The sequence below is a fragment of the Telopea speciosissima genome, chromosome 11 (genome assembly GCF_018873765.1).
Source record: "Telopea speciosissima isolate NSW1024214 ecotype Mountain lineage chromosome 11, Tspe_v1, whole genome shotgun sequence".
Classification (NCBI taxonomy): domain Eukaryota; kingdom Viridiplantae; phylum Streptophyta; class Magnoliopsida; order Proteales; family Proteaceae; genus Telopea; species Telopea speciosissima.
In genome coordinates this window covers 32,501,073-32,526,570 of record NC_057926.1, presented here as the reverse complement: position 1 = coordinate 32,526,570, position 25,498 = coordinate 32,501,073, and the positions used below count along the sequence as shown (strand labels likewise).

General features: G+C 40.9%; 2 protein-coding genes across 2 annotated transcripts in view; both read right to left on the bottom strand.

Moving 5' to 3' along the window:
• Nucleotides 1–17,021, bottom strand: part of LOC122644973 (plastidal glycolate/glycerate translocator 1, chloroplastic-like) — a 30,527-nt gene extending 13,506 nt beyond the window's left edge. The window contains exons 1-3 of the mRNA XM_043838329.1: nucleotides 16,714–17,021; nucleotides 16,495–16,610; nucleotides 546–655 (exon numbers count right to left, since the gene is read on the bottom strand). Coding sequence (XP_043694264.1) covers nucleotides 546–655; nucleotides 16,495–16,610; nucleotides 16,714–17,021 — 534 coding nt within the window. The remainder of the gene's footprint in view (nucleotides 1–545; nucleotides 656–16,494; nucleotides 16,611–16,713) is intronic.
• An 851-nt stretch (nucleotides 17,022–17,872) lies between these two features.
• Nucleotides 17,873–18,383, bottom strand: LOC122644972 (plastidal glycolate/glycerate translocator 1, chloroplastic-like). Its single transcript, XM_043838328.1, has 2 exons — nucleotides 18,294–18,383; nucleotides 17,873–18,196 (listed from the first exon to the last, which is right to left on the bottom strand). Exons 1-2 carry the CDS (start codon nucleotides 18,345–18,347, stop codon nucleotides 17,873–17,875), a joined length of 378 nt encoding a protein of 125 aa, XP_043694263.1. The 5' UTR covers nucleotides 18,348–18,383.
• Nucleotides 18,384–25,498: the final 7,115 nt, after the last annotated feature.

The following is a 25,498-nucleotide window of genomic DNA, read 5'->3' as shown; positions in this document are numbered from 1 at the left end:
ACAAATATCATTTTCAACGGGCAATAAGAAAGAAAAAAAAGGGGGAAAAAGAAGAGGTAAATCATGGTGTGCAACTGTACATTATGTAGATGTCATGAGCTATTTGCCTACCAAAAGAGCTCAGGCCCATCTGATGCAAATACTGGAGATTGTTCCACAATTAAACAAGTTCTACCAGATCTTAACCTCATTCAAAATTTGTTTCCTTTCATTGTGCATTAATATTTCCCAAACTGCTCCATATTATCCCTCCCTTCTAAAAGAAAGCATTTAGAGTGCAAATTAACAATCGTGTAGCTGAATCTATTTTCGGATAAGGAAATCTCCTATATGGAAACTGTAAAATGGTAGTGCATATTAATGTATTCCATGCAACAGGATGCCGTCGGCATGAGGCATTTGGCCAACTAGAACACACCTCAAATATGCTTAGAGTAACAGTGACAATAACTACAACACCTATAAGACATCAAGATGAAGCATTTTTATCATGGGAGATTTGAACTTTATTGAACTCCATTTTTTAATAAGGAGTGGTTGGTCACCTTTCTCTGTTTGAACATTGAAAAGGCAAAAGAAATAATAACAGATCCCAAAAATGCCATCAGAATGTCACCAGCTCCAGGGTTAAATGAAACTTTCGTGAGATAATATCCTGCACGGAAGAACTATACATGATTCTATGTATGATTCAGAAAAAACAAAGTTTAAAAGCTCTATAACAATATTTCTGAGCAGTATGTAAGGAAATATATATAGTGAATGCTTGAGTTCCTCAAAGAACTAGAATATGTTTTCAGGGTAAAGACTTAACAACAATAAACAAATCTAGATTTCTCAAGTTAATAACCAATAAACATGGTTTCATTTTACAAATTAAATTCAAATTTTTATAGTGTCTAATTTCTACATTTCAACGAGAAACAGTAAATTTCTTCTGGGAAACTCTTCTTGTTTCCCAGAATTCAGAGACTAACTATAGAATGTCATATCCTTCAATACAGCTAGAGTTGTGAAACAGAGGTAGGAGGAACTGTTTTTGAACTTTATTGAGTCTTTAACAGGATATGTCAATATGTCATAGAAAATACCAGTGTTATATGTTAGAGTTGTTAGTAGATATGTAACAGGGGTAGTTTGGGAACTAGACTGTGGACTAGTTGCCTTACTATGTAGTTTATCTTATCTGTCTTTTTTACTTTTTACCTCCCTAGGGAGATGGATGTAATAAGTTATTAGTTCTATTCAAGTAATATAGAGTGTGGAGAAGTCTCTCCAAAAAACACAACACATTCAACCGAAATATTCTCTCTTGTTTCTCCTTGTCTCCTTCTTCCTCTCATCTCTTCTCCTTTCTCTCACCTTGTTCTTCTCTTCTAACTCAACCTAAAATCTAACTTGGTATCAGAGCAACCACAGTTTTGAGAGTCGCATTACTCATTTTTCTCTCATTCTTTTCCTTTCCTTGGAATCCGAAAGCTCAAGGGATTCCAAGGAGAAGGACCCTATGTAAAGAAAGTTTGCTGAGATGGTCTGAGAAAGGTTCTACACAACCTGTTTCAATGATGGATGAAGTTATTTGAGCTGCTTTGAAGGTTCTATGGAGTTTTGAAGACAACCAAGACTCAGCTAGGGCTTCCGCCAGTTCTCTGTTGCAGTCCTTGTTTCATCTGCATTTCAGCATGTATTTGGACCATGGAGCAGTCCACTGAGATCGTTTTTAAGTCTTCTTCATGCCTCTTGTGTCCCCTCTTGCTGGTTGCTGAATTCTTTTGAGCATAGCTCAGTTTCGTGAACTTCTGTTCTACCCAGGTAAAACAGAGACTGCTACTAGTTGCTTGTGTTTTGCCTTTTGTGTAATATGGGCTTTCTTCTTGCTTGTGGGATGATTATGGACACCTCTAGTTGAGGTCTTGGAGCTGGTTTGAGTGGATTCTCCTTCTTGGAAAGTGTTAGGGTGAAGTTCTGCCCATTTTTTCTGTTTTCTCCTTGCTGGAATTTCAGTTTGGTGATTGGACTCTTCTATTTTGGGTTGAGTGTGTACTCCCCAACTGCTGTTTGTTATCTGTTTTATGGTCAAGTGTTTCTTCCCATATAATATGGTTGATACAGCTACATCTGAGCTTGGTTCGGCTGCTTCACAACCCCCTCCCACAGCTCCTCTAGTTGTTTATGAGAGCACACCTACACAGATCTCCTTTGTGAAGCTTGATGGTACCAACTATTTGGACTGGTCACACTCTGTGAGGCTTTCACTGAAAAGCAAACGGAAACTGGGGTACATTACAGGCACTATTACAGCCCCAGAGCCTGGTTCACCTACCTATGACCAATGGGAGGCCGACAATTCTACAGTCATGACATGGCTGATCTTCTCTATGACTCCTGAGATTGGACGAAGGTTTATAAGAAAGGAGACTGCCAAGGCAATCTGGGACAGTGTTTCACAGACTTTTGATAGAGTGGGTGACTTTGCCAAGGTCTATCAACTTTACCAAAAGATTAACTCTATGAGGCAGGGTGATAGGACCAATTCTGAGTACTATAATGCCTTTCTTGGCCTTTTGGAAGAATATGACCACTACAGGGATCTCCACTTGAAGGACCCAGAGGATGAGGCTAAGGTATATCAGACTCTTGAAAAAGAGCGTGTCTTCACTTTACTTGGTGGCCTGAACCCCGACTATGAGCCCATCAGGCTTCAGATCTTAGGCCGGTCTCCCTTTCCTTCTCTTAATAAGGTCTGTAGTTACTTATAAAGTGAGGAGACTCGGCATGTTGTTATGGAGCCAGCTTCAATATCCACTCTTGAGAGATCAACCCTCAACTCCAGTTCTTCCAAAGACACCCGTGGAGGTGGTAGAGGCCCGGGGCCTACCCGAGAGGTAGCCAATACAGTGGAGACAGTAGGTGTCAGTGGAGTTGGTCGGGACCGGTTTAAATGTGATCATTGTGGGAGAACTGGACACACTAAGGATAGGTGTTGGTCACTTCATGGCCGTCCTCTTGGCATACGTGGTCATGGTGGCCGTAGAGGGGGAGCTCGAGCTCACTCTGTGATAACTGAGGCAGATGCTATACAGGATGACTCCACCTTTATGGCGACAGTGGTTCACCGGGTCATGTCACAGCTTAGCACATCTTCTACACCTTCTGTAGCCAGCTCCTCATCATCCTCAGCTTTACAGGTCTCTACTTCAGCCTCTACTGCAGCCCAGTCTTGGGTCATTGACTCTGGTGCCACTGACCATATGACTGGTACGTCCCATAATTATGATTCCTATACCATTTGCTCTAGTAAGGATAAGGTTAGAATAGCTGATGGCTCCCTATCCTCCATATCTGGTAAGGGTAGTATTCCTGTCACCTCATCTATTTCTCTTACTTCAGTTCTTCATGTTCCTAACCTTACAGTTAATCTTTTATCTGTGAGTCACTTGACGAAATCTTTGAATTGCTGTGTTACATTTTTCCCTTCTCACTATCTTTTTCAGGATTTGGTATTGACAAAGAGGATTATTAGTAGTGGACGTGAAGAGCAAGGCCTTTATCTTTTTTACCCTTTTTTGCCCACGGCTCAGTCTTATGTGTGTGGCCATACTGATAGTAGTTCTGTGGAGTCTGTTATGTTATGGCATCGTCGTCTTGGCCATCCATCTTTTGTTGTAATGAGGAAACAGTTGCCTCACTTATTTTCTTCTGTTGCTTCTTCTCATGTTTTTTAATGTGAACCATGTATGTTTGCCAAACATTGTCGTTCCTCTTATCCATATCATGGTAATAGAACTGCCGCTCCTTTTCATATTGTGCATACTGATGTTTGGGGACCTTCCCCTACTACCTCTTTATTTGGTTATCGTTACTTTGTGTCCTTTGTTGATGATTTTTCTCGTGCTACTTGGACTGTTCTTATGAAACATAAAAGTGATGTTTGTGATGCATTTAAAACATTTTATCAGATGATTCTCACTCAGTTTGACACTCGGATCAAAGTTGTTTGATCTGATAAAGGGGGGGAATACATGTTTGGTGGCCTCCAAACCTTCTTTATTGATAATGGCATTCTCCATCAGCTAGCATGTGTTGACACACCCCAACAAAATGGGGTTGCTGAGAGGAAGAATCGTCACTTATTGGAGGTCACCCGTAGTCTCTTGTTTAGTCTGCATGTCCCCAAGACTTTTTAGTCTGCTGCTCTTCTCATTGCCTCTTTTCTCATCAATCGCATGCCTACCAAACTTCTTGATTTCAAATCTCCCTTGGACATCTTATCTCCCAAGGTTTCTGCTTTTTCTCTTCCCCCTAAGGTCTTTGGTTGCGTTTGTTATGTGCATGTAAACAACTCTGCCCGCACTAAACTTGATCCCAAAGCCCTCAAGTGTCTCTTCCTTGGGTACTCTTCTACTACCAAGGGTTACAAGTGCTACCACCCTTCTTCTCGCCGGTGTCTTATCTCCAAGGATGTCACCTTCCTTGAATCTGTTCCTTTCTTTGCCCCTTCTCAGCATCCTCTTCAGGGGGAAAAGTGTGAAACCCGGTCAAATTTCCGAATAAATTTAAACTTTTGGAACTTGTGTGATTTCAGGTTCCAGCTCTCAGTTTATGGTAGCATCGATGCTATGGACTATATCGATCGAGGATACAGACGAATCTCTCGACACTCCTATGGAGGACTCCAGGGAGTTTTATCACTCTGTTGGAGTCGAGAGGACCCCGTGAAACCCCGCACCGGAGTTACTTGTGCGGATCAGCTCTCCGGAGGCCATGCAAAGGCTCTCCTCAACTAAAATTATTGTAAGTATAATTTATTTATATTTATATAAGTGTTTTGTATGACCGATTAGGATTAGAGGGGTGTCTCGTAAATTTACCCGTGGGACCCACTTTCCTAGTGGAGAACACTGTCCCGACATTTACCCGTGTCCGGATCACCCTCGATGTCGCGTGACATCATTCACTACTGAAATAAGGTAATAAATACAAGAGAATTAGTTTTAGAAATAATTTATAACTAAAAGACCATCTTACCCCTTAGTGGTTAAATGAAACATATATATACAAACTTCTCTTAAATCATTCACTATTCACAAGTTAGAGAGAAACCTGAATTTCGTTCCAGCTTAGGAAAGAAAGAAAGAAAGTGGAAAAGAGAAGAGAAATAGGAAGAACTTGGGGCTGCTCTTACGGTCTTGGCTCCCACATCCGATGTGGACTAGGATCTCCATTACAAGGCTGTCTCTAACAAATACAGGTAAGCCTTGAGAAACTCTTGTTATTCCTCTCTTCTTCTCCTCTTCAATTGCTGGAATTCAGTCCAAGGATACCGAAATAGAAACTCGCCATTAAAGCTCAATTGACAAGGACCTTGAGTAATTGCTTGCTGTCCTGTTGTAATTGGACTCAAATATGCCTGGAATTCCATGGTGGTACCTCTATTCAGCCTAGGTTTTATGTCTAGTGACTAAACCATAAACCCTAACCTAATTAATTTAGGTTTGATTGAAGAAATTTCTAAATTACTTATGTAATCATGAAATTTGAACCCTGGATAGGTTGACCCACCTTGAAATGATGTTAAAACATCAAATTGGGCCCATGCATGTAAGGATCTGCCCAAAATAGCAAAAACCCCAAATTCGGACACACTCCCGGATGGAGTTGCAGGTCCAGGGCGGTTGACCGGCCCTGTGGAGTCCGCATCCGCTGGTCCTTTTTGGTGCCCTTCTCCTGTATGTTGGGAATTGTCCCGACTTCAAACTAGACCTAATATATATTGTGTTGTTATGATATTAGGGTCCGATTCTCTGCTATCCTTGTGTGCTTTGCTGACCTATTGGAGAATTACCTAGTTGAATTAGACTTGATCCGTAAGGGGATTCGACCTTAATTTCTGCGTGTTTATCACGTTAATTTCAACTTTATCTTGAATGCCACGCTCATGCATCATCACCTTTATACCTGGAGCATGTAGTTTTCTAGCTTTTATTTAATGCATTAGATCGCATGTAAAATAGGTCGCACAAAGACATACCGCATCGCATTTGCATTGATTATTTATATGACTTGAATTTATGATGATGGAATTCGGTAATTTATAACTCGGATCATGCTTGCCTCATCATGTTTAGATGCACCGGGCTAGGTTGATATTCATTACCCAAGACTATGCCCTTACCAACAGGGGGAAAGGTGTTGACAACCCGTGGCAGACCGATGTGTTAGTTCCGGATGCCATCTTCATCCCATGTTAGCGGGTCCCTAATTCCGCTGTGGGAATAAACAGCGGGGTTGGTCATTTGGGGGGCGTCGGGGTCCGATGTGTTAGTTCCGGCCTGCGGGTCCTCACCGTGGTAGAATGGTTTCGCTCGGGTGACCAGAAGGGTTAGTTCCGGGACCGAGGTTAGCATCTACCACTAGTAGTAGTACTTATACCTCATGAGACTTAGTAACGTCTTTGGAGAGCATACTAGTTAAGACATGTGCATCAGTGAATTCACGTGTATCATGTTTCCCCACCCTTCCGGGCTCGGTTGAGAGCTACGCCCATGGGCGTTCTTCTTTTTCGGATGATACTACTGCTTGTTACCGTTCTTGGTTCTGTGGGGATTGTTCCTTCTCGGGATGCTTTTCTGTTCTTGGAGTTGATACTCCTGTCCTTATTGAACACGATCTTTGCGTGCTCTGCGATGACTGCGCGTTCTCACGAGCGTCGGCTTTGACCAGGCTACTTTCCTTCCTTTTTGGTTTATAACACTTTTGTATAGCTATAGTTACTAACTTGTTGGTTTTTGAGCTTATCCTAGCTCTTTTTGGGTACCAATGTAACTGATGTACAAACAATCTTCTTTTGAATATAATACTATCATTAGTCTTTTCTTATTTATTGTTTATTGCTCTATTATTGCTTCCGCTGCAAATTTTAATTCTGATAATTATGGATGAAACTGCGAATAGAACACTGCATTTGCGATCCTGGTGGGATTCTCTGGGTGTCGAGACATCCATGCAACTGCCCTTTTGACCGGACCGGGTGTGACATTTAAGTGGTATCGAGCGTCGTACTTCTAAGTTTATTCGCGATCAAATCCATGTTAAGGCAGCTCTTGAACTCATTGACTGAAGGTGGGTTCAATTAGGGATAAATAAAAACCTTAATTAAAAGCTACCAAGTAAAAGTACATTAAGTAAGTAAATACTTGTATATTTATCTTTAGTGTCATACTAAAAATTTCGCTGATCTAGTTACATCGCAGGTACACAGAGATGCAACACCGTCCCTACAAGTGTAGAAAAGAAGACACAAGTTACATCAGCTGAAATAAAACCTAGACTAGGACAAACATGAAATCACCGCTACTCCGTGGGGTGGTGGTGGTCCCCCGGCCGGAGAAGAAGGTCCTCCATTGAACTAACTCCGGTCTCCACCGCTGACACGACCACTCATATTATCAAAGCCCCGCCTCACCGCCCTCTCCAAACGCCTAATCGATCGAGGAGCTGTCCCGTGGAGTACCATCGGTAGGGACAGCAGGAAGTAGAAGAAGAGGCCCTGCATAATCATATGTGCAGTGTCTGGGAAGAGCGGGCAGATCCCCTGCGTACTGGAATGCACTCTCTCTCGCACTCTCTCTCTCAGACAACAGCTGATCCTGTTCGGTACAGTCTGGATGCCCGAGCTCTGGAGAGAAAGGAGGGAGAACTATGCGCATCTTCACCAGGCTGATACGGTCGATGTTCATTCTCTTCTCTGTGGAGATCTCCTCATTCCTTAGGTTCACTCCAAACCTAGGGAAGATCTTAGTCATCAATCTTCCAAACAACAGATTTCCTCGCCCCGGGTTATCATGCAAGTGTGCCATAATGCGCATGATGGCATAGGGTAAGCAAATCTGTAACCAGCAGCGGGATTGAAGAGTGGCAAGGATTTGCATGGTAGACAATTGGCGGTGGCCACCCTTCCTGACCACATGGCCCACAAATCCTAGAAAGCACGCGGCCGATGGTAACAGTCCAACTCGGACTTGGCTATCATCAGAAAGCTCCATCGTCAAAACCGAATATAACCACTCTAGTTCCTCATCGCTAGGAACTCGAGGCATCCACAGTGAGTACAGATCTCCACTCCCCTCATGAGAGATCGCCAATATCTGTGCCGGATCCGCATTGTGTTAAACATAATAGGAGTCTCCTTCACGTAGGACCTTATAACAAACTCCTCCCCTCGAATCCGTATGTAAGGTTGCTTAGAAACAACCTTACCAACCTAGGTAGCAGATATCTCTCGAGGCAAACTGGGTAAACGGCCAACCCTCTCAAACCTCTCCTGGACCTTAAATGCCACAAGGTCCGGAAGTACTATGTTCCTTTCTTCCTCCACTTTTCTTTCCATAAACCATTGCCCATAATATTCTTCTTCTTCCACATTTCGGAAGTATCTTGGGTTGAATTGAGGTGGAGCTGCCACCGCCCCTTCCCTACCTCCCCTACCTCTCCTCTTCCTCCTCGGCCTTGTCTGCAGCCATATCTTATGAGCTGCACGCATAAACAACAAAAGAAAGAGAGAAATTCAGTTAGAACAGAATATACGAACAGAATATACATATAGGACAACAAGCCTATTAATATAAAACTAACAATTAGCCTATGTTGGGCTAAGTAAACCATAGAGAAATTTAGGAGCAAGACCTTGGTGGGTATAGGATGACCTCACATCAATTAGAAGCTAACAACAGTCCTAGCTTAGTACTAAAACATAACCAACAAAGATTATATGTATAGGGAGAGATCCGAATTAAATAGAAAATAATAAGAAATAAGGGAAAATATATCGTTATGTAAAATAGGACTAAAACATAGTGACTTAAGGAGTAAACAACATAGAAACTCAAGACTAGATAACCAAAACAAGTTTGAGATAGTCTAAAGGCAAGGAAAACAAAGAACTTAGGAATTTGAGAACTTACTTGTTGATTTGAAGCTCAAATCCGAGAATCAAAGCTAACTTTTGTCAGCAAGTGTGAATTTTGGTTGCCTCAGGTTGGGTTTCTGGGCCATATAATTTCAGTCAAAGGGATTGAAGTAGACCCTGGGAAGGTTGAAGCTGTAGTAAATTGGGGGAGCCCCAAGTCGGTGACTGAAATTAGAAGTTTCTTGGGTTTAGCTGGTTACTATAGAAGATTCATAGAGAACTTCTCGAAAATAGCTATGCCTATGTGCAGCTTACCGGAAAGGTGCTAAGTTTGAATGGAATGAAGATGTGAGAACAGCTTTCAAGAGTTGAAGAAAAGATTGGTAACAGCCCCAGTTCTAATCCTTCCCGGAAGGAACCGAGGGGATGGTTGTGTATACGATGCTTCCAAGACAGGCTTAGGGTGTATTGATGCGAGAATGGGAAAGTCATTGCCTATGGTTCGAGACAGTTGAAAGACCATGAGAAAAAGTACCCTACACATGACTTGGAACTGGCGGCAGATTGTCTTTGCATAAGTTGTGGAGACATTACTTATATGGTGAAAAAATTGAGGTTTTCTCACGACCATAAGAGTTTAAAGTACTTCTTCACTCGGAAGGAGTTAAATATGAGGCAAAGAAGATGGTTAGAACTCATTAATGACTATGAGTTCGACATTTCCTATCATCCAGGCAAAGCCATGTGGTGCAGATGCACTTTGTAGGAAATCAGAGATTGGGATCTTGGAAGGGTATTCATTGAAGAGGAAGTCCTGAAGGATCCGAGTGCGATGGATGTGGAGCTCATATTTGGAGAGATCAAGATTTGATTTGATATTAATGGTACAGCCATCATGCGAGCTCGGATAATTGCAGCCATCTGCGATGAGAGTTCCAACGTGTTGTAAGTAACATTCGGGCTGGAACCCAAAAGGGTACAGATTTCTCAGAACGGTGACGGAATCGATGTTGAGACAGATCAGTGTGTGCCCGCGATACTCGAGTTGAAGGATCTGATTTTGCAAGAAACCCATCGGTCTCCTTATCTTTGTACATCCGGGAGGTACAAAAATGTATCGAGATTTGAAGCGATACTTGTGGTGGTATGGAATGAAGCATGATGTGGCAGTTTATGTTTCTAAATGCTCTACTTGTCGTACCAAGTAAAGGGCACGGACACAAGCCTCGGGGACTTCTACACCCTTAGCCATTCCGAGTGGAAATGGGAGGACATAACTATGGATTTTGTCACGGCCTTCCTCGCACTAGGAAGGGAATGGATACAATCGGGTCATTGTAGAGCAGATTGACCCAGACAGCCCATTTCATTCCCATGAAGCTTACTTTCTCCATGGATCAGCTGGCTAAGCTTTATGTGGATAACATTATCGACTTACAGGGTACCAGGTGAACATAGTGTCGGCAGAGATCCCGAGTTCACCTCTGATTACGGAGAAGTTTGCGAGAAGGCTATGGGTGCTGAATTGAGCCACGATTCGGCATCATCCCGAGACGGATGGACGATGCGAGAGGACAATCCGGACCTTAGAGGATATGCTTAGGGCGTGTGCCTTAGAGATGAGTGGCGATTGGGATGAACATTTACCCATGATTGAGTTTGCTTATAATAACAGCTATCGCTCATCTATCGAGATGACTCCATTGAGGCCCGTATGGTAAGACATGTCGTACTCCTCTATCTTTGGGATGAAGTCGGTGAACGCGTATGTTGGAGTCTGAATTGATTCAGAGAACTTGTGAGCAAGTTGACTTGATAAGAGAGAAGATCGAGGCTGCCTGATCTGAGGCGAAGACTTATGCGGATAGAAGAACGACATATCGATTCGAGTTGGTGAGAAGGCATTCTGAAAGTATCTCCGATTAAGGGTGTTGTGAGATTTGGGAAGAGAGGAAAGTTGAACCCTCGATACATCGGTCCGTATGAGATTATAGCGAGTTGGTGCGGTGGCTTATCGCTTGCTTTGCCCACATCGCTTGCCGGTGTACGATGTGTTCCGTGTCTCATGTTGAGACAATACATTCCCGGACTCATCACATCTATTACCCCAGCCCCCTTGAGCTCATTCTGATCGACTTATGATGAAGTGCCGAAGAGATTGTCGCGAGAAGAGAGCATAATTTAAGGAATCGAACCATCTCTTTTGTGAAAGTGAGGTGGAGTAACCACTCTGGTGAGGCGTCTTGGGAGAGAGAAGACTTGATGCGAGAAAGTATCCTTCCCTCTTCATCTTCCAGTCGTCAATTTCGAGGACGAAATTTTTATAAGGGGGTGGAGTGTGAAACCCTGGCAAATTTCCGAATAAATTTAAACTTTTGGAACTTGTGTGATTTCAGTTCCAGCTCTCGGTTTATGGTAGCATCGATGCTATGGACTATATCGATCGAGGATATGGACGAATCTCTCGGCAGCTCCTATGGAGGACTCGGGAGTTTTATCGCTCGCTCATGTGGAGTCGGAGGACCCCCGTGAAACCCCGCACGGAGTTACTTGCTGGGATCTGCTCTCTGAGGCCGTCTAGGCTCTCCTCAACTAAAATTATTGTAAGTATAATTTATTTATATTTATATAAGTGTTTTGTATGACCGACTAGGATTAGAGGGGGTCTACGTAAATTTACCTGTGGGACCCACTTTCCCATGGAGAACACTGTCCGGACATTTACCCGTGTCCGGATCACCCTCGATGTCGCGTGACATCATTCATACTGAAATAAGGTAATAAATACAAGAGAATTAGTTTTAGAAATAATTTATAACTAAAAGACCATCTTACCCCTTAGTGGTTAAATGAAACATATATATACAAACTTCTCTTAAATCATTCACTATTCACAAGTTAGAGAGAAACCTGAATTTCGTTCCACTTAGGAAAGAAAGAAAGAAAGTGGAAAAGAGAAGAGAAATAGGAAGAACTTGGGCGCTCTTACGGTCTTGCTCCCACATCCGATCGTGGACTAGGATCTCCATTCTGGTCGTCTCTAACAAATACAGGTAAGCCTTGAGAAACTCTTGTTATTCCTCTCTTCTTCTCCTCTTCAATCTGCGGAATTCAGTCCAAGGATACCGAAATAGAAACTCGCCATTAAAGCTCAATTGGCTGGACCTTGAGTAATGCTTGCGTCCTGCTTGTAATTGGACTCAAATATGCCCGGAATTCCATGGTGGTACCTCTATTCAGCCTAGGTTTTATGTCTAGTGACTAAACCATAAACCCTAACCTAATTAATTTAGGTTTGATTGAAGAAATTTCTAAATTACTTATGTAATCATGAAATTTGAACCCTGGATAGGTTGACCCACTCAAATGATGTTAAAACATCAAATTGGGCCCATGCATGTGGATCTGCCCAAAATAGCAAAAACCCCAAATTCGGACACACTCAGGGATGGAGTTGCGGTCCATGGGCGGTTGACCGGCCCTGTTGAGTCTGCATCCGGGCCGGTCCTTTGTGCCTCACGCTACTGTTATGTTGGGAATTGTCCCGACTTCAAACTAGACCTAATATATATTGTGTTGTTATGATATTAGGTTCGATTCTCTTTATCCTTGTGCTGCTTTCTTGACCTATTGGAGAATTACCTAGTTGAATTAGACTTGATCCGGTAAGGGATTCGACCTTAATTTCCTACGTGTTTATCACGTTAATTTCAACTTTATCTTGAATGCCACGTGCTACTGCATCATCACCTTTATACCTGGTAATGTAGTTTTCTAGCTTTTATTTAATGCATTAGACTGCATGTAAAATAGGTTGCCAAAGACATCTTGCATTGCATTTGCATTGATTATTTATATGACTTGAATTTATGATGATGGAATTCGGTAATTTATAACTCGGATCATGCTTGCCTCATCGTGTTTAGACTAGCTTTGGCTAGGTTGATATTCATTACCCGATACTATTGCCCCTTACCAACGGGGGAAAGGTGTTGGACAACCCGTGGCAGAGACCGATGTGTTAGTTAGGATGCCATCTTCATCCCGTGTTAGCGGGTCCCTAATTCCGCTGTGGGAATAAGCAGTGGGGTTGGTCATTTGGAGGTCCAGTCGAGGGTCCGATGTGTTAGTTTCGAACCGGCGGGTCCTCGCCAGTGGTAGAATGGTTTCGCTCGGGTGACCGAAGGGTTAGTTCCGGGACCGAGGTTAGCATCTACCCTAGTAGTAGTACTTATACCTCATGAGACTTAGTAAGCTGTCTGGAGCATACTAGTTAAGACATGCATCGCGAATTCTGTGTATGCATGTTTCCCCCCCCTTCTCGGGCTCGATTGAGAGCTCACCCCGTGGACGTTCTTCTTTTTCGGATGATACTACTGCTGTTACCGTTCTTGGTTACGTAGGGGATTGTTCCTTCTCGGGATGCTTTTCTGTTCTTTGAGTTGATACTCCTGTCCTTATTGAACACGATGCTTGCGTGCTCTGCGATGATTGCAGCGTTCTCCTGACGTCCGGCTGACGACAGGCTACTTTCCTTCCTTTTTGGCTTATAACACTTTTGTATAGCTATAGTTACTAACTTGTTGGTTTTGAGCTTATCCTAGCTCTTTTTGGGTACCAATGTAACGATGTACAAACAATCTTCTTTTGAATATAATACTATCATTAGTCTTTTCTTATTTATTGTTTATTGCTCTATTATTGCTTCCATTGCAAATTTTAATTCGATAATTATGGATGAAATGCGAATAGAACATTGCATTTGCGATCCTGGTGGGATTCTCACGGGTGTGAGACATCCAGATCGCATCAGCCCTTTTGGCCGGACCGGGTGTGACAAAAGTGTGGAAGTGAACAGGCTGCTGATTTCCTTCATTCTCCTCTCCCTATCTCTCCTTTTATGTTTGACATTGGTACACACAAGACTGTGGATGTGGTTAATACTAGTGATCAATCAAATGTGAATACAGAATTGGTGGTTGAAAGTGGTCCTACTAAGGAGAAGGATTACCACATTACATACAAAAAGGGTGAAGGCATACATAACCAAGGAAAGCAGACCTACTAAGAGTCCTCTTTGGATCCAGATCCACATCTTGAGATTCATCACTCTTAGCCAGGTGACATCCCTTCTCCTCCATGAGATTTAGACCTTCCTATTGCTGTTAGAAAAGGGAAAAGAGCTTGTACTAATCCTATAGCCCAGTTTGTTTCCTATTATGCTCTTTCTCCTACAAGTATTGCCTTTATTACTGCTCTTTCTACAACTTCTATTCCCAGGAATGTTAATGATGCTATGTCTGATCCAAAGTGGAGATAAGCTATGCCTGAGGAGATGATGGCTCTTGAGAAAAATGATACTTAGCAATTGGTGGATCTTCCCAAGGGACGTGTTCCAGTTGGCTGCAGATGGGTCTACACAATCAAGTATAAATCTGATGGTACTGTTGAGAAATACAAAGCAAGGTTGGTTGCCAAGGGGTATAGTCAAGTCTATGGGATTGACTATCAGGAGACATTTGCTCCTGTAGCTAAGCATAACTCTATAAGAGTTCTTTTATCATTGGCTGCCAACAAAGATTGGCCATTATATCAACTAGATGTGAAGAATGCCTTTCTCCATGGTGACTTGGAAGAGGAAGTGTACATGCAACCCCCACTAGGCTTCAAGATGCCTTCAGCTGAAGGGAAAGTGTGCCTCCTCAAGAAGGCACTATATGGTCTCAAACAGTCACCAAAGGCATGGTTTGAATGCTTCCGGCAAGCTATTCTGAAGAATGGATATTCTCAAAGCCAAGCTGATTACACTCTCTTTACCTAGCAGGGCAATGGTACCATCACATCCCTCATTGTCTATGTTGATGATATTGTGGTCACAGGAGATGATATAACTGAGATAGGTACACTGAAAAGATACTTGGCACAACAGTTTGAGATCAAAGATCTGGGCCCCTTGAAGTACTTCTTAGGAATTGAAGTATCAAGGACTAAGAAAGGAATCAACATATGTCAACGGAAGTTTGTTCTTGATTTATTGACAGAGACAGGGATGTTGGGCTGCAAACCAGCAAATGCTCCTATTGAGCAGAATCACAAATTAGGAGAAGATTGTGGTCCTTCTCTGGTTAATGCGGGAAAGTACCAAAGGCTGGTTGGGAAGCTTATCTATCTTGCTATGACACGCCCAGATATCTCCTATGCAATGGGAGTGGTGAGCCAATTCATGCATGCTCCCAAGAGTGGCCACTTGGATGCCGTGTATCGCATTCTTAGGTATTTGAAGTCTTCCCCAGGGAAAGGGCTGTTGTATGCCAGACACAATCACTTGAGAGTGGAAGGTTTCACTGATGCAGATTGGGCCGACTCTGTTACAGACAGGAGATCTACTACCGGCTATTGTACCTTTGTGGGAGGTAATTTGGTTACATGGAGGAGCAAAAAATAGCATGCTGTAGCCAAATTCAGTGCAGAGGCAGAATTTAGAGCTATGGCTCATGGAGTGTGTGAACTCATATGGTTGAAAAGACTTGTTCAGGAACTGGGATCTGACACTGAAGGCCCTATGAGACTCTATTGTGACAACAAGGCTGCCATCAGTATTGCCCACAACCCTGTTCAACATGACCGAACTAAGCATATTGAGGTTGATAGACACTTCATCAAGGAGAAGATAGACTTTGGCTGCATTTGTACTCCTTTTGTGTAGACTGGTGATCAGCTAGCAGACATCCTCACCAAGGCCCTTGCCTCTCCTCAGTTTAGTTCTCTCCTAAGCAAGCTGGGAATGCATGATATATATTCTCCAGCTTGAGGGGGAGTGTTAGAGTCGTTAGTAGATATGTAACAGGGGTAGTTTGGGAACTAGACTGTGGACTAGTTACCTTACTATGTATTTTATCTTATCTGTCTTTTTTACCTTTTACCTCCCTAGGGAGATGGATGTAATAAGTTATTAGTTCTATTCAAGTAATATAGAGTGTGGAGAAGTCTCTCCAAAAAATACAACACATTCAACCGAAAAATTATCTCTTGTTTCTCCTTGTCTCCTTCTTCCTCTCATCTCTTCTCCTTTCTCTCACCTTGTTCTTCTCTTCTAACTCAACCTAAAATCTAACTTTATATAGGTAGGAATTGGAGGAAACTTCCTAGTGCAACTGAGAAGTTGTTTTCTCTGATGTGTTACATAATCAACACAATGAACATAGTGTTATATGAGGAAGTTGTATTCATTGGAGGACTGAAGCCATATATATCTAAGGTAAAGTAATGTAAGGTTAGTTTCTATCTCAAGGCAATAAAGTAGGGTGCATATAAATTTGTTTTCCTTTCTCTGTATGGAGTGATTTTGTTGTTTTCTGCACCAGATACTTGAACCTTTCACAGAATTTCTTGTAAATTGAAAAAGCTTGATCCTGTTCTCCAATCAGTTTGGGTGGAGGTCAAACAGAAAAGAACAGAATCAAGAAGTGAAAGAAATGAAACTTGTTTCACATCCCGTGATCAGGTATCAAAGAAACCAAAATGTTGCTGAACGTGCATTTAAATGATGGATGATAAAATACAAGCACTTTGAGTAGGCTGGAAACCTAGAACAGCATCCACTCCAGACTTTGATAAATACCCAAAAGCTAGTGCCGCCAAATCTGCTGATAGTGCACAACAAATTATTGGGTGGAACACCATCTTGATATCAGAGGGAAACCTGCAGATCAGAACCCATAAACATAACGAGGAATTTCATAAAAAACATTAAGCTTAGAATATATTCTGCTTCAGTCGAATAAATAGGGAAAGTAGCATTTTACCCAGAACCAACCATGTAACCTAACACAGTAACTGCAAGTAGGAAAGGCAGGCATGTTCTTGCATTTGTCCCAAGTGCTGTTGGATATAGCAATGCCGAAATAAATGATGCAAGGAAAATTCCAGTCCAAGTCCACACTTCAAATTTTGAGAATGGGGAAGGTTTTGGCATAGGTTCGGCAGCTATCATTTCTGTCTTTACAATCTTTCTTATAGCTAATGCTGTGTAACCAGCAACAGAAAGCGTTGCTAGCCAACCCCCAACTGCAGAAAAGAAAGGGAAACAAAAGGCTTTTATTTCATATATCATGAGCATTAAATTTAAAGGATGGCGAAAGAACTTGATCTTTTAGATTTATAGGACAGTATATTTAGAAATTTAAAAGTTCAGCTTAATCAAATCCTTTTCTTCAATAAGACCCATCAAGATTAACCCCTGATCCAATTTGATACCGTAGAAAACAAGCAAGTATAGTAATTAGAATATTTGGACATTATTGATTAACTGGCTACAATTACAGATCATAAGAAGCTCATTTAGACACAAATATACTGACCAGAACTGGGAGGTATTCATTCATGCATTAACCCTATATCCTGATATCGCAGAAGCACAGACTATTTCCAGGTGCAACTAAATTTATTACAGATTCAAGTACTTTAAAAAAAAGTAGTACTGATTCAAAGCAATAGAGACTCGAAATAGAAAGGAAAAATGGAAAGAAAAAAAAAAAAAAGAAGTCCGATTCAAAAGATAAATATTTCTATTGAAATAAATTACACACTGTGGTTCTCTGAGTAACCTCTGTTTTTGTAAATAAATCAAATTTTTATGATCCACCCTACTTTTTATTTCTATTTTCTTGCTCCTATTTCTGTAACACAGCTTGGGCTATATCTAGGAAGAACATAAAAAAGATGTCAAGCTATTAACATTAAGTACCAGTGTTTAGAGCTACTCCAGTCTCTTTGATTTACAAGTGAAAAGAAGCTGGAAAACAAAACATCGTTTCACACAGACTACATAAATTCATCAAACCCTAGCCAATTCCAAGACATAGCAGCCATGCTGAAACTGGGTTTGTAATATTAGGCTCATTTTTCAGTTCTCCAGAACCACATAAGCTCTATGGTCTTAAAATGAAAGAAAGAGGCTAAGATTTATATACCAATGATGAAGCAAATCTTGACCCCAGATGCCACAGGTATATCTTTCACAGCCAGAGGCAAAACCACCAAAATAGGAACATAAAACAATGGAAGCCATCTCTGAATAAACATATTTGCGGGCTCGAAAAAGTTCATCAAACTAGTTGCAGCAGAAGGGAGTACAGAATCAAGAATCATCAGAATGGAAAACACACAGAACATCCCAAAAATAGCACTCGGAAACTTGATAGCCGCGGCTAAAAAAGCCCTTTCCAAAATTTTATCCATTGCCAGAATGATTCCGAGCGAAAGTAACATATGCAAAATCCCGACCACCTGGAAAACAATCTCCCAGTTAAGAATATAACCCATGAAAACAACACAATAAAACACCAATTCAATAATTCAGAAAGAGATTAAAACCATTACTCACACTCTGAAACCGAACAGAGACACTCCCACCTTCATTGTTCATAGAATTCGCCATGCCGGAAAGATTGATTAATGAGGGGATAAAAGGGACCGGCCAAGATTGGGGATGAATAGCTATAATGGGAACCAAAATATTTCCGTAAGATTTGAATGCCATTGAAAGCCACTGGTATCAGTATTTGGGGTCTTCACTAGTGGCGTCACTGAATTTGGAAGGAGTGCTGTGGACAAGGGACCCAAACATCTAGGGGAGGTATAATACAAAAGACCGTCTGAATCATGAGGCCGTCTGGAAGAGATTGGAGAAGCCAATCTCTTCCAGTAGATTCCGCTATTACTCATAGCCATCAAAACTGTAAAACACGGAGCTTGCTTTCAATAATTCCAATGGAATTTCAGAACTTTACCTTTTCTTTTGGGCAATTGGCAACCTACTTAGAAAACTAACATTTAAAAAAGTCAGAGGAACGTTTTTTATGACCAAAATACTCTCAAAATTATGGCGCCAAAGCTCAAGTTGGTTTTAAAACCAGACCGGACATGGCGGTTCAATATACTTTTCCGATTCTATGAATATTAACTGTAAATAAAAAAGGGAAAAAAAAAAAAACAGCTTGGTCGCTTGGTTCCTGTGCCCAGACACAGGAGCAGGAGCATGCAAAATGATCGTTCAGCTGCCAATGAATTTAAAAATCCCATCCAGGTAGATATTCTTATGCATGCTCTTATTGTCCCCACATTGATGCAGGGGTTACATGACGAAGAGAGAGATATCTTGCCCAATAATATTGAATCGAATTATCTGAAGTTTGGAGAGGGGGTTCTTGAAATTTGCAGTGAAGATTCACAAATCCTTATAGAGTTTTAATATGTTTTCCAAAATACCCTCTCACGTGCCTTTGAAGCTCAATGGTGAATGGATTCCAATTCACTGTGACTTAAGGAAAACTCGATCTGAAAAATTAATAATATGGCAAAAGGTTCCTTGCACGACCATGCACGGTCTTGTCCCCTCTCTCACAGTAGGAGTCTGAATCCCTCCCCCCACTATTTGACACTTCGTAACTTGTCCCCCCCCCCCATGCGACCCTACATGAAAACCTCCCCCAATTAACAGTGAACCAAAATTTTAAAGTTTGGAGAAAGGTTTCCTATAAATAAAAATACGGAAAAAGATCTCTACTTGGTGGTGCTTTCTACGCCCTCTCACAAAGCACCGTGAGATGATGCCTCTGCCCACTGGGTAGATCTCCAAGCGTGCTCACCCATTGGCCTAGACGCTTGTGTAGAGTCCATGCGACCAAGTAGAGATCTCTTACCTATAAAAATAATATTGAACCAAACTATTTAGAAATCCTCCTTATGTGAACCATGCAAATAAATAGTACAAATATTTATGTGATAAAGGCATTGGATTGGATTAAATCCAGGTTCAATATGGGTATCCAATCCATTGTTACACACATTTTTCTAATCCCTATTGAAATTACTTGTTGTAAATAAATCATCACCCGTTAGGGTGTTACCTAAACGGAGATGGGAATGCAGTGGAAGAGGATCTCGTACAGGTTTGGTTACTAGCTTCACGAACTCGAACGATCTGCTTTACGATCTTCATATATCTTATTAGGCTTTTCCACAGAGAATTCCACACCACAAAACCCTGGGAAGAGATGGAATTCAAAAGAGAACACAAAACACTAAGAGAGAGGGAGAATTCGATTTCTCATATATCCGGACTTAGGGTTAGAGGTTTTCTATTAAATTTTTATCACCTCAAGTGCACAAAAAAGGTACATATGACGAGCTCTTTCTACTTACCCCAAAGTTATGATTCAATAGCCCCACTTTGTTACCATGTCCATCCACACCGCACTCAACTCCAAGATCTGCTTCCTCGAAATCACGCCATAAAGATCTAAAAACACCAAAGTCCAATTTCTCTGCCCCAAACCCCACTCTTAGGGCAATGAGTGTTAAGAAAACAACACCCAGAATGGCGATTTGCAGATAAAAACTAAAATAGAGAAAACACACACAACGCACAACACAGAGATTTACGTGGTTCACCTCCAAAATGGAAGCTACGTCCACGGCCGAGCAGTAGAACAGGTTTCACTATTTCTCTGAAATGTTACAAACCCTCATAACCCCTATCTCAAAGAGATAAGAACAAATATATAAGAAAACCCTAACCCCAGAAAGTACACAAATGCCCTCAGCCCAAAAAAACCAAAAAACCTGAGTCGGACCAAAACATAACACATGGTCCAAAAAGTACTCATTTCGAAGATCTTGACGAGCCCAACACAACTCCAACTGTGGGTGTGGAGCCCCATCATTTTTCGGCATTTCGAGGTCGTTTCAAGGCCAAAACGGCCCTCCAAAGGTCTCAACCGCACTTTCTAGACCAAATCAGGCTTCATCAACAACAATGAGGTTAGAACTTAAAAGGAGAGGTCTTTAAATTTGTCAGATCTTAAAACACAAAGATGGGGGCAAACCAAAATCTGCAGACCTTTAAACACAGAAGCTGGGGAAGTTGAGAAGATTTTGGTTTGATTACTTTGTAAGCTAACCCTGTGTAGGCTGTAAAAACCTTAGATGCTTCAAGATTAAATCCTGCAGGAGGGAATTGAGGTTAACTGGAGCATTAGATTGTTGAGAAAGAAGTGGGCGTCTAAGGCAATACCCATTGATGCCTTTGTATTCTTTTGACTCTGAAAGGTGTCGTCTCTGTTCATGAATTTCAAGATGACCTCAATAATCACCATGGATTGTATTTTCTTTGTCTTCTCCTCCCTTCTTCATCTTTATTTAATTCGTTTGCCTTGTGTTATTTTCACTTGCATTGGTTTTGAAGGAGACGAACAACTGATCTTGGATCAAATAGAACAGCAATGGCCCTCTCTCCAATCATCTCTTTAATCTGCAGACATGCTTCCAGTTGGCATCGGTAGCCTCTTCAAGGTAGAAGAAATGAGGGTGATGAACAACTCTTTTCATGGAGAAATTCTAATACGATTCATTTAATTAAGGTGGAGTACACGAAACATACCTCCACCATTCATTAGGACCGAGATTCGCCATTCCTTTCCAATTGTTCTTGGTCTATAACGATCCTTTGATGAAGAAGCACAGTTGCAGTTATTTTGAACTTCTTCTGGTTTTTCAAAAGTCTCTCACTTTAGTCACACTACTCATGATGGATAAATTGTGCATTGTATGCCTTTTAAAATCAGGGAGTCCAATCTCCTTAAGGCTTTCATTTCAATAATTCCTTCCATCAAAGACGTTATCTTAATGGAGTGCGTATTCCCACTACTAAAATGGTTAGAGTTTCTAATGGAATATTAAGAGATACTACCACTTCTTATTCTGTGCTGACGTGGCACAAAGGCCATGTCGGCTTACAAAAATCTCCATTGAGATTTAAAAGGACAGTTTGTTAAGTGTTCTTGATCTTGAAGGGAACCATTTCACCGGAGAAGGTAGAGAGATTCAAAAGTACAGTCATTCTTCCATAAAAGAATCTTTTTGGAACATTTCTTTCTTTTTTATAACCTTTGCCGGAGATGGTGCGAAGGCAAAACCCTTAATTGATTTAGGGAATTTTTGTTTTGGGAGAGAAGAAGGTCATGAAGGATAAAAATGTAAAATAATACTAAATGTAGGTCAGTGAAATAAAAAAGTAAAACGATCTTTTTGTTTACAAAACTAACAGTTTATTAACAGCATGAGTCATTAGGGTTTTTTTTTATAAAAAAAAAACTAGGGGGTGTTTTATTATTGGTTCAAACTATAGGAGGGTGCATGTAATTTGTTCTTTTCCTTTTCATTTATGGCTTTAGACACAAGTTGATTAGTTTAAGAAGATATCCAATAAAACTTGATTAGTTTAGGAAGATATCCAATAAAACGCCTGGCACAACCAGTCAAAAAAGTAATTAACTTGTACTAGGTCATTGGAAAAAAGCAAAAAAAAAAAAAAAAAAAACCCGCTTATTATTTATGTTTTACACACGCGGTGGCCTAAATTCCTTTTTTTTAGGCATGCCACATGCCAAACATAAAACAACTGAAGTTACTCATCATCTTCTGATAGGGAATGCCCTCTTTAGTTTTAATGTAGGTCAGATGTTGTATGATTTCTATTTTAATTTTGGATTGATTTGATTGATTTCATTAAACAGTTAAAAAATAGATTATTTATCATGAAAGTGAAGTTCTGTTGGTTGCATCAATCTGAAATATTTTAAGAATAAAAATTTTTTTAAGAATAAAAAATCCATCTGGTAGTTCAATTTCTGAGAATAAATGCTATATATTTCTTTGGGAGAACGTGGTGGTGGTAGGGACGGGGACGAGGTGTGGCCGAGAAGGGATGATGGTGAGACCATCAAGAGAAAAAGGGTGGTGTTTAATTTTTAACATGAAAGAGCAAGAGTGAAATATGGTATACAAATCAAACCAAACAATTTTTGAAATAGAAATCATACAAAATCAGGCCGTAAGTTATTGAAAACTATTTCTCATAGTTTTTGCAGTCAAAATAGCTAGGATACTAAAGATGTGATTTTTTTTAGACATAGACTTCAAGTGCCATTGTGCACAAATAGAGTTGACCAAGTGACAATATAAACATTGAAGAATCAGGATTATGAAACAAGTGCATGCTAATAGATGGAAGGATATGCCATCTAAATCGGTATTAGTATCGGTCTCGGCCCATACCGATTCGATTGGTTGGTATCGGTCCGGATCGGAAGAATTTACCCTTATTTCTTTGAAATTTTTATATTTGTTTTACATTACTCTTGTCTTTACTAATCCACTGATATGGGATCGGTCGCCACCGATACGAATACAAATTGACAGATCCAACTGATTCGATACCGATTCAACAAACCATGATCCCAGTAGTATCAACTTGTGCAAACCAGCCAATATGGTATTTAAGATTTTGCATATCTCTTTGATAGGAATAGGATACTAGTATAAAGCTAGATCAGGTTGTCCTTTCCTGTTCCCTCACCCTATTAGAGATGTGTCCCTTTTAACTATCTCACCCTTATTTTTTCTTGCAAACAAACAGGGTCTAAGGTTTCTTCCTCCGTGATCACTGCCCACCGATCGAATAATAATACTAGAGGGGAAAAGATTCCCACGATACCAGTATGCAGATCACTTTTACACACTCTCTTACATTTCACTATTCATCCAAAGCAGTAAAATGTTTATACTAGTCCCCTCCGCTCCCCTATAGGGAGATCCTAAGGGGAAATCCTCAATGCCCACATCAGAAAATTGGTGTCAGAGGGAAGCCTCACCCAATGCTATGGGTAAGGCCAATACGAGAAAAACAAAAAAAAAAAAGAAGAAGAAAACAAGTGAGGCTCATAAATTTCATTACAAATAATAACCTGGGAATTGGTTACCGCGTGGGCTGCCTGTCCTGCCGTGCTGCGCAGACACAAGGCGGCACGCATTGACTGCCTTACCTCTGCCCGAGCGCCTTGCGCGAGCAGGGGTAAGGTGGTCATTACACGCAGCCCTGTGTCTGTGCACCACAGGCAAGACAGGGCACCGCATCGTAGAAGACCCGTGTGCTTTCATTGTAACATTAAAAAGCTTCTCTTTAATTTTCATCTTTGGCTGTTTTTTATCCACATTACTATGAGATGAAGATTTGGCCAGAGCAGTTGAAAGTTCTTGGACTTGAAGACATCTGAGGGGATTGCCATTGATAACTGAAAGATAACCCAATAATAAATACCTCGGGTCACAGTTATATCAGATTGATGACCCATATCTCACCATATTTGCCTAGTGCAGTTGGTGAGCTGTGGTGCGCTTCATGCCCATGCTCACTAGGAGTCTCGAGTTCGAGTCTCTTGGCTGGTACCTTTCCCCCTCCCTACTCTCCCACCCCCCCCCCCCAAAAAAAATGGTAAAAAAAAAAGGGGGGGATCTTGAAGGTCCTGACTCCATTGTTTAAATTGGACTGTGTTGGGATTATTGTATGGACCCTAACGTCTTCCTTAGGCTTTGCATCTTGACATAGAGAAGAGTGACCAATGTTTTAAATTTGGAACCAAACATAGAATCAGGCTTCATCTATTTCGTTTTGTTTCAGATCGGAATCGACCGTAATTGGCCGAAACCCTAGAAAATAGGAAGAAGATGCAAATATCATTAGAGATCTTCGATTTTTGGAGTTTTAATTGAAAAGTTTTGTAGATCTAGCTACAAGAGGTAATAGATAAGTTTGATTGATTTTCTATTATTCTACTAGAATTTAGAATCTAATACCTTCCAGGTATCCCTCCCCCAGCCCCTTTTTCCATCGCTCTGCTCACCTCTGTTCCCTCTCTCATATCAGTGCTCTTTTATTCCTTTGTTGGTATCAAATCTTTTCATTTTATGAGTCATTGATATACAATTCTTTTATAAATCATGATGTATGAGGTTAGATGATGACATGGAAAACCTATCAACTTAGTCTAAACCACTAACCAAACACCACGAAGTAGATAAAACCCTGCATAGGAGAATGTACACATGCTTTTCAAAACTATGGCTACCGTTTGCATATAATGAAGGATTTTCTAACTGATTATTATTAGACCTAAAGGAACACAATTTTATATAATTCTTGGTTGTTTAACATGAGAACCACATGTTTGTAAGATAATATTTTACTCTTACATTCTTTATACATAAATCCATAAAAAAAAATTGATCACAAAAAATTACAATTTTTTTTTCTCGCTAAAGGATCAATTGTATTAAAAGATTGGAAAAAATTTACGAGGAAACATTGGCCAAAAGCCAGAAACTCAAACACAAGAAGCAGGGTCAGCCTCTCTACCTTCGACATTGCCATCAACAGGAGGGACTAATTAACCAACATACAAAAACAAAATATCAGCACTCGTGAAACTGCGATCTGTCTTGCACGCCCACTTGGAGCTCAAGAAGACCTGCAGGGGGGAAAGTAATCATATTTGAAGAATTCCCCAATGATTTTCATCCGCTGCATGCTCTCAGTCAAAGGGGGCATTCCGCAGAGACCACATTTTGACACTTTGGAAGAATATCTTGGAAATAATGATCAAAGCTCAGTTTCATTCTGTGGATACCAAAGGGCAAATTATCATTTCACCCCTAGCCTATTTCCTATATCCAAACCATATAAAATAGAGC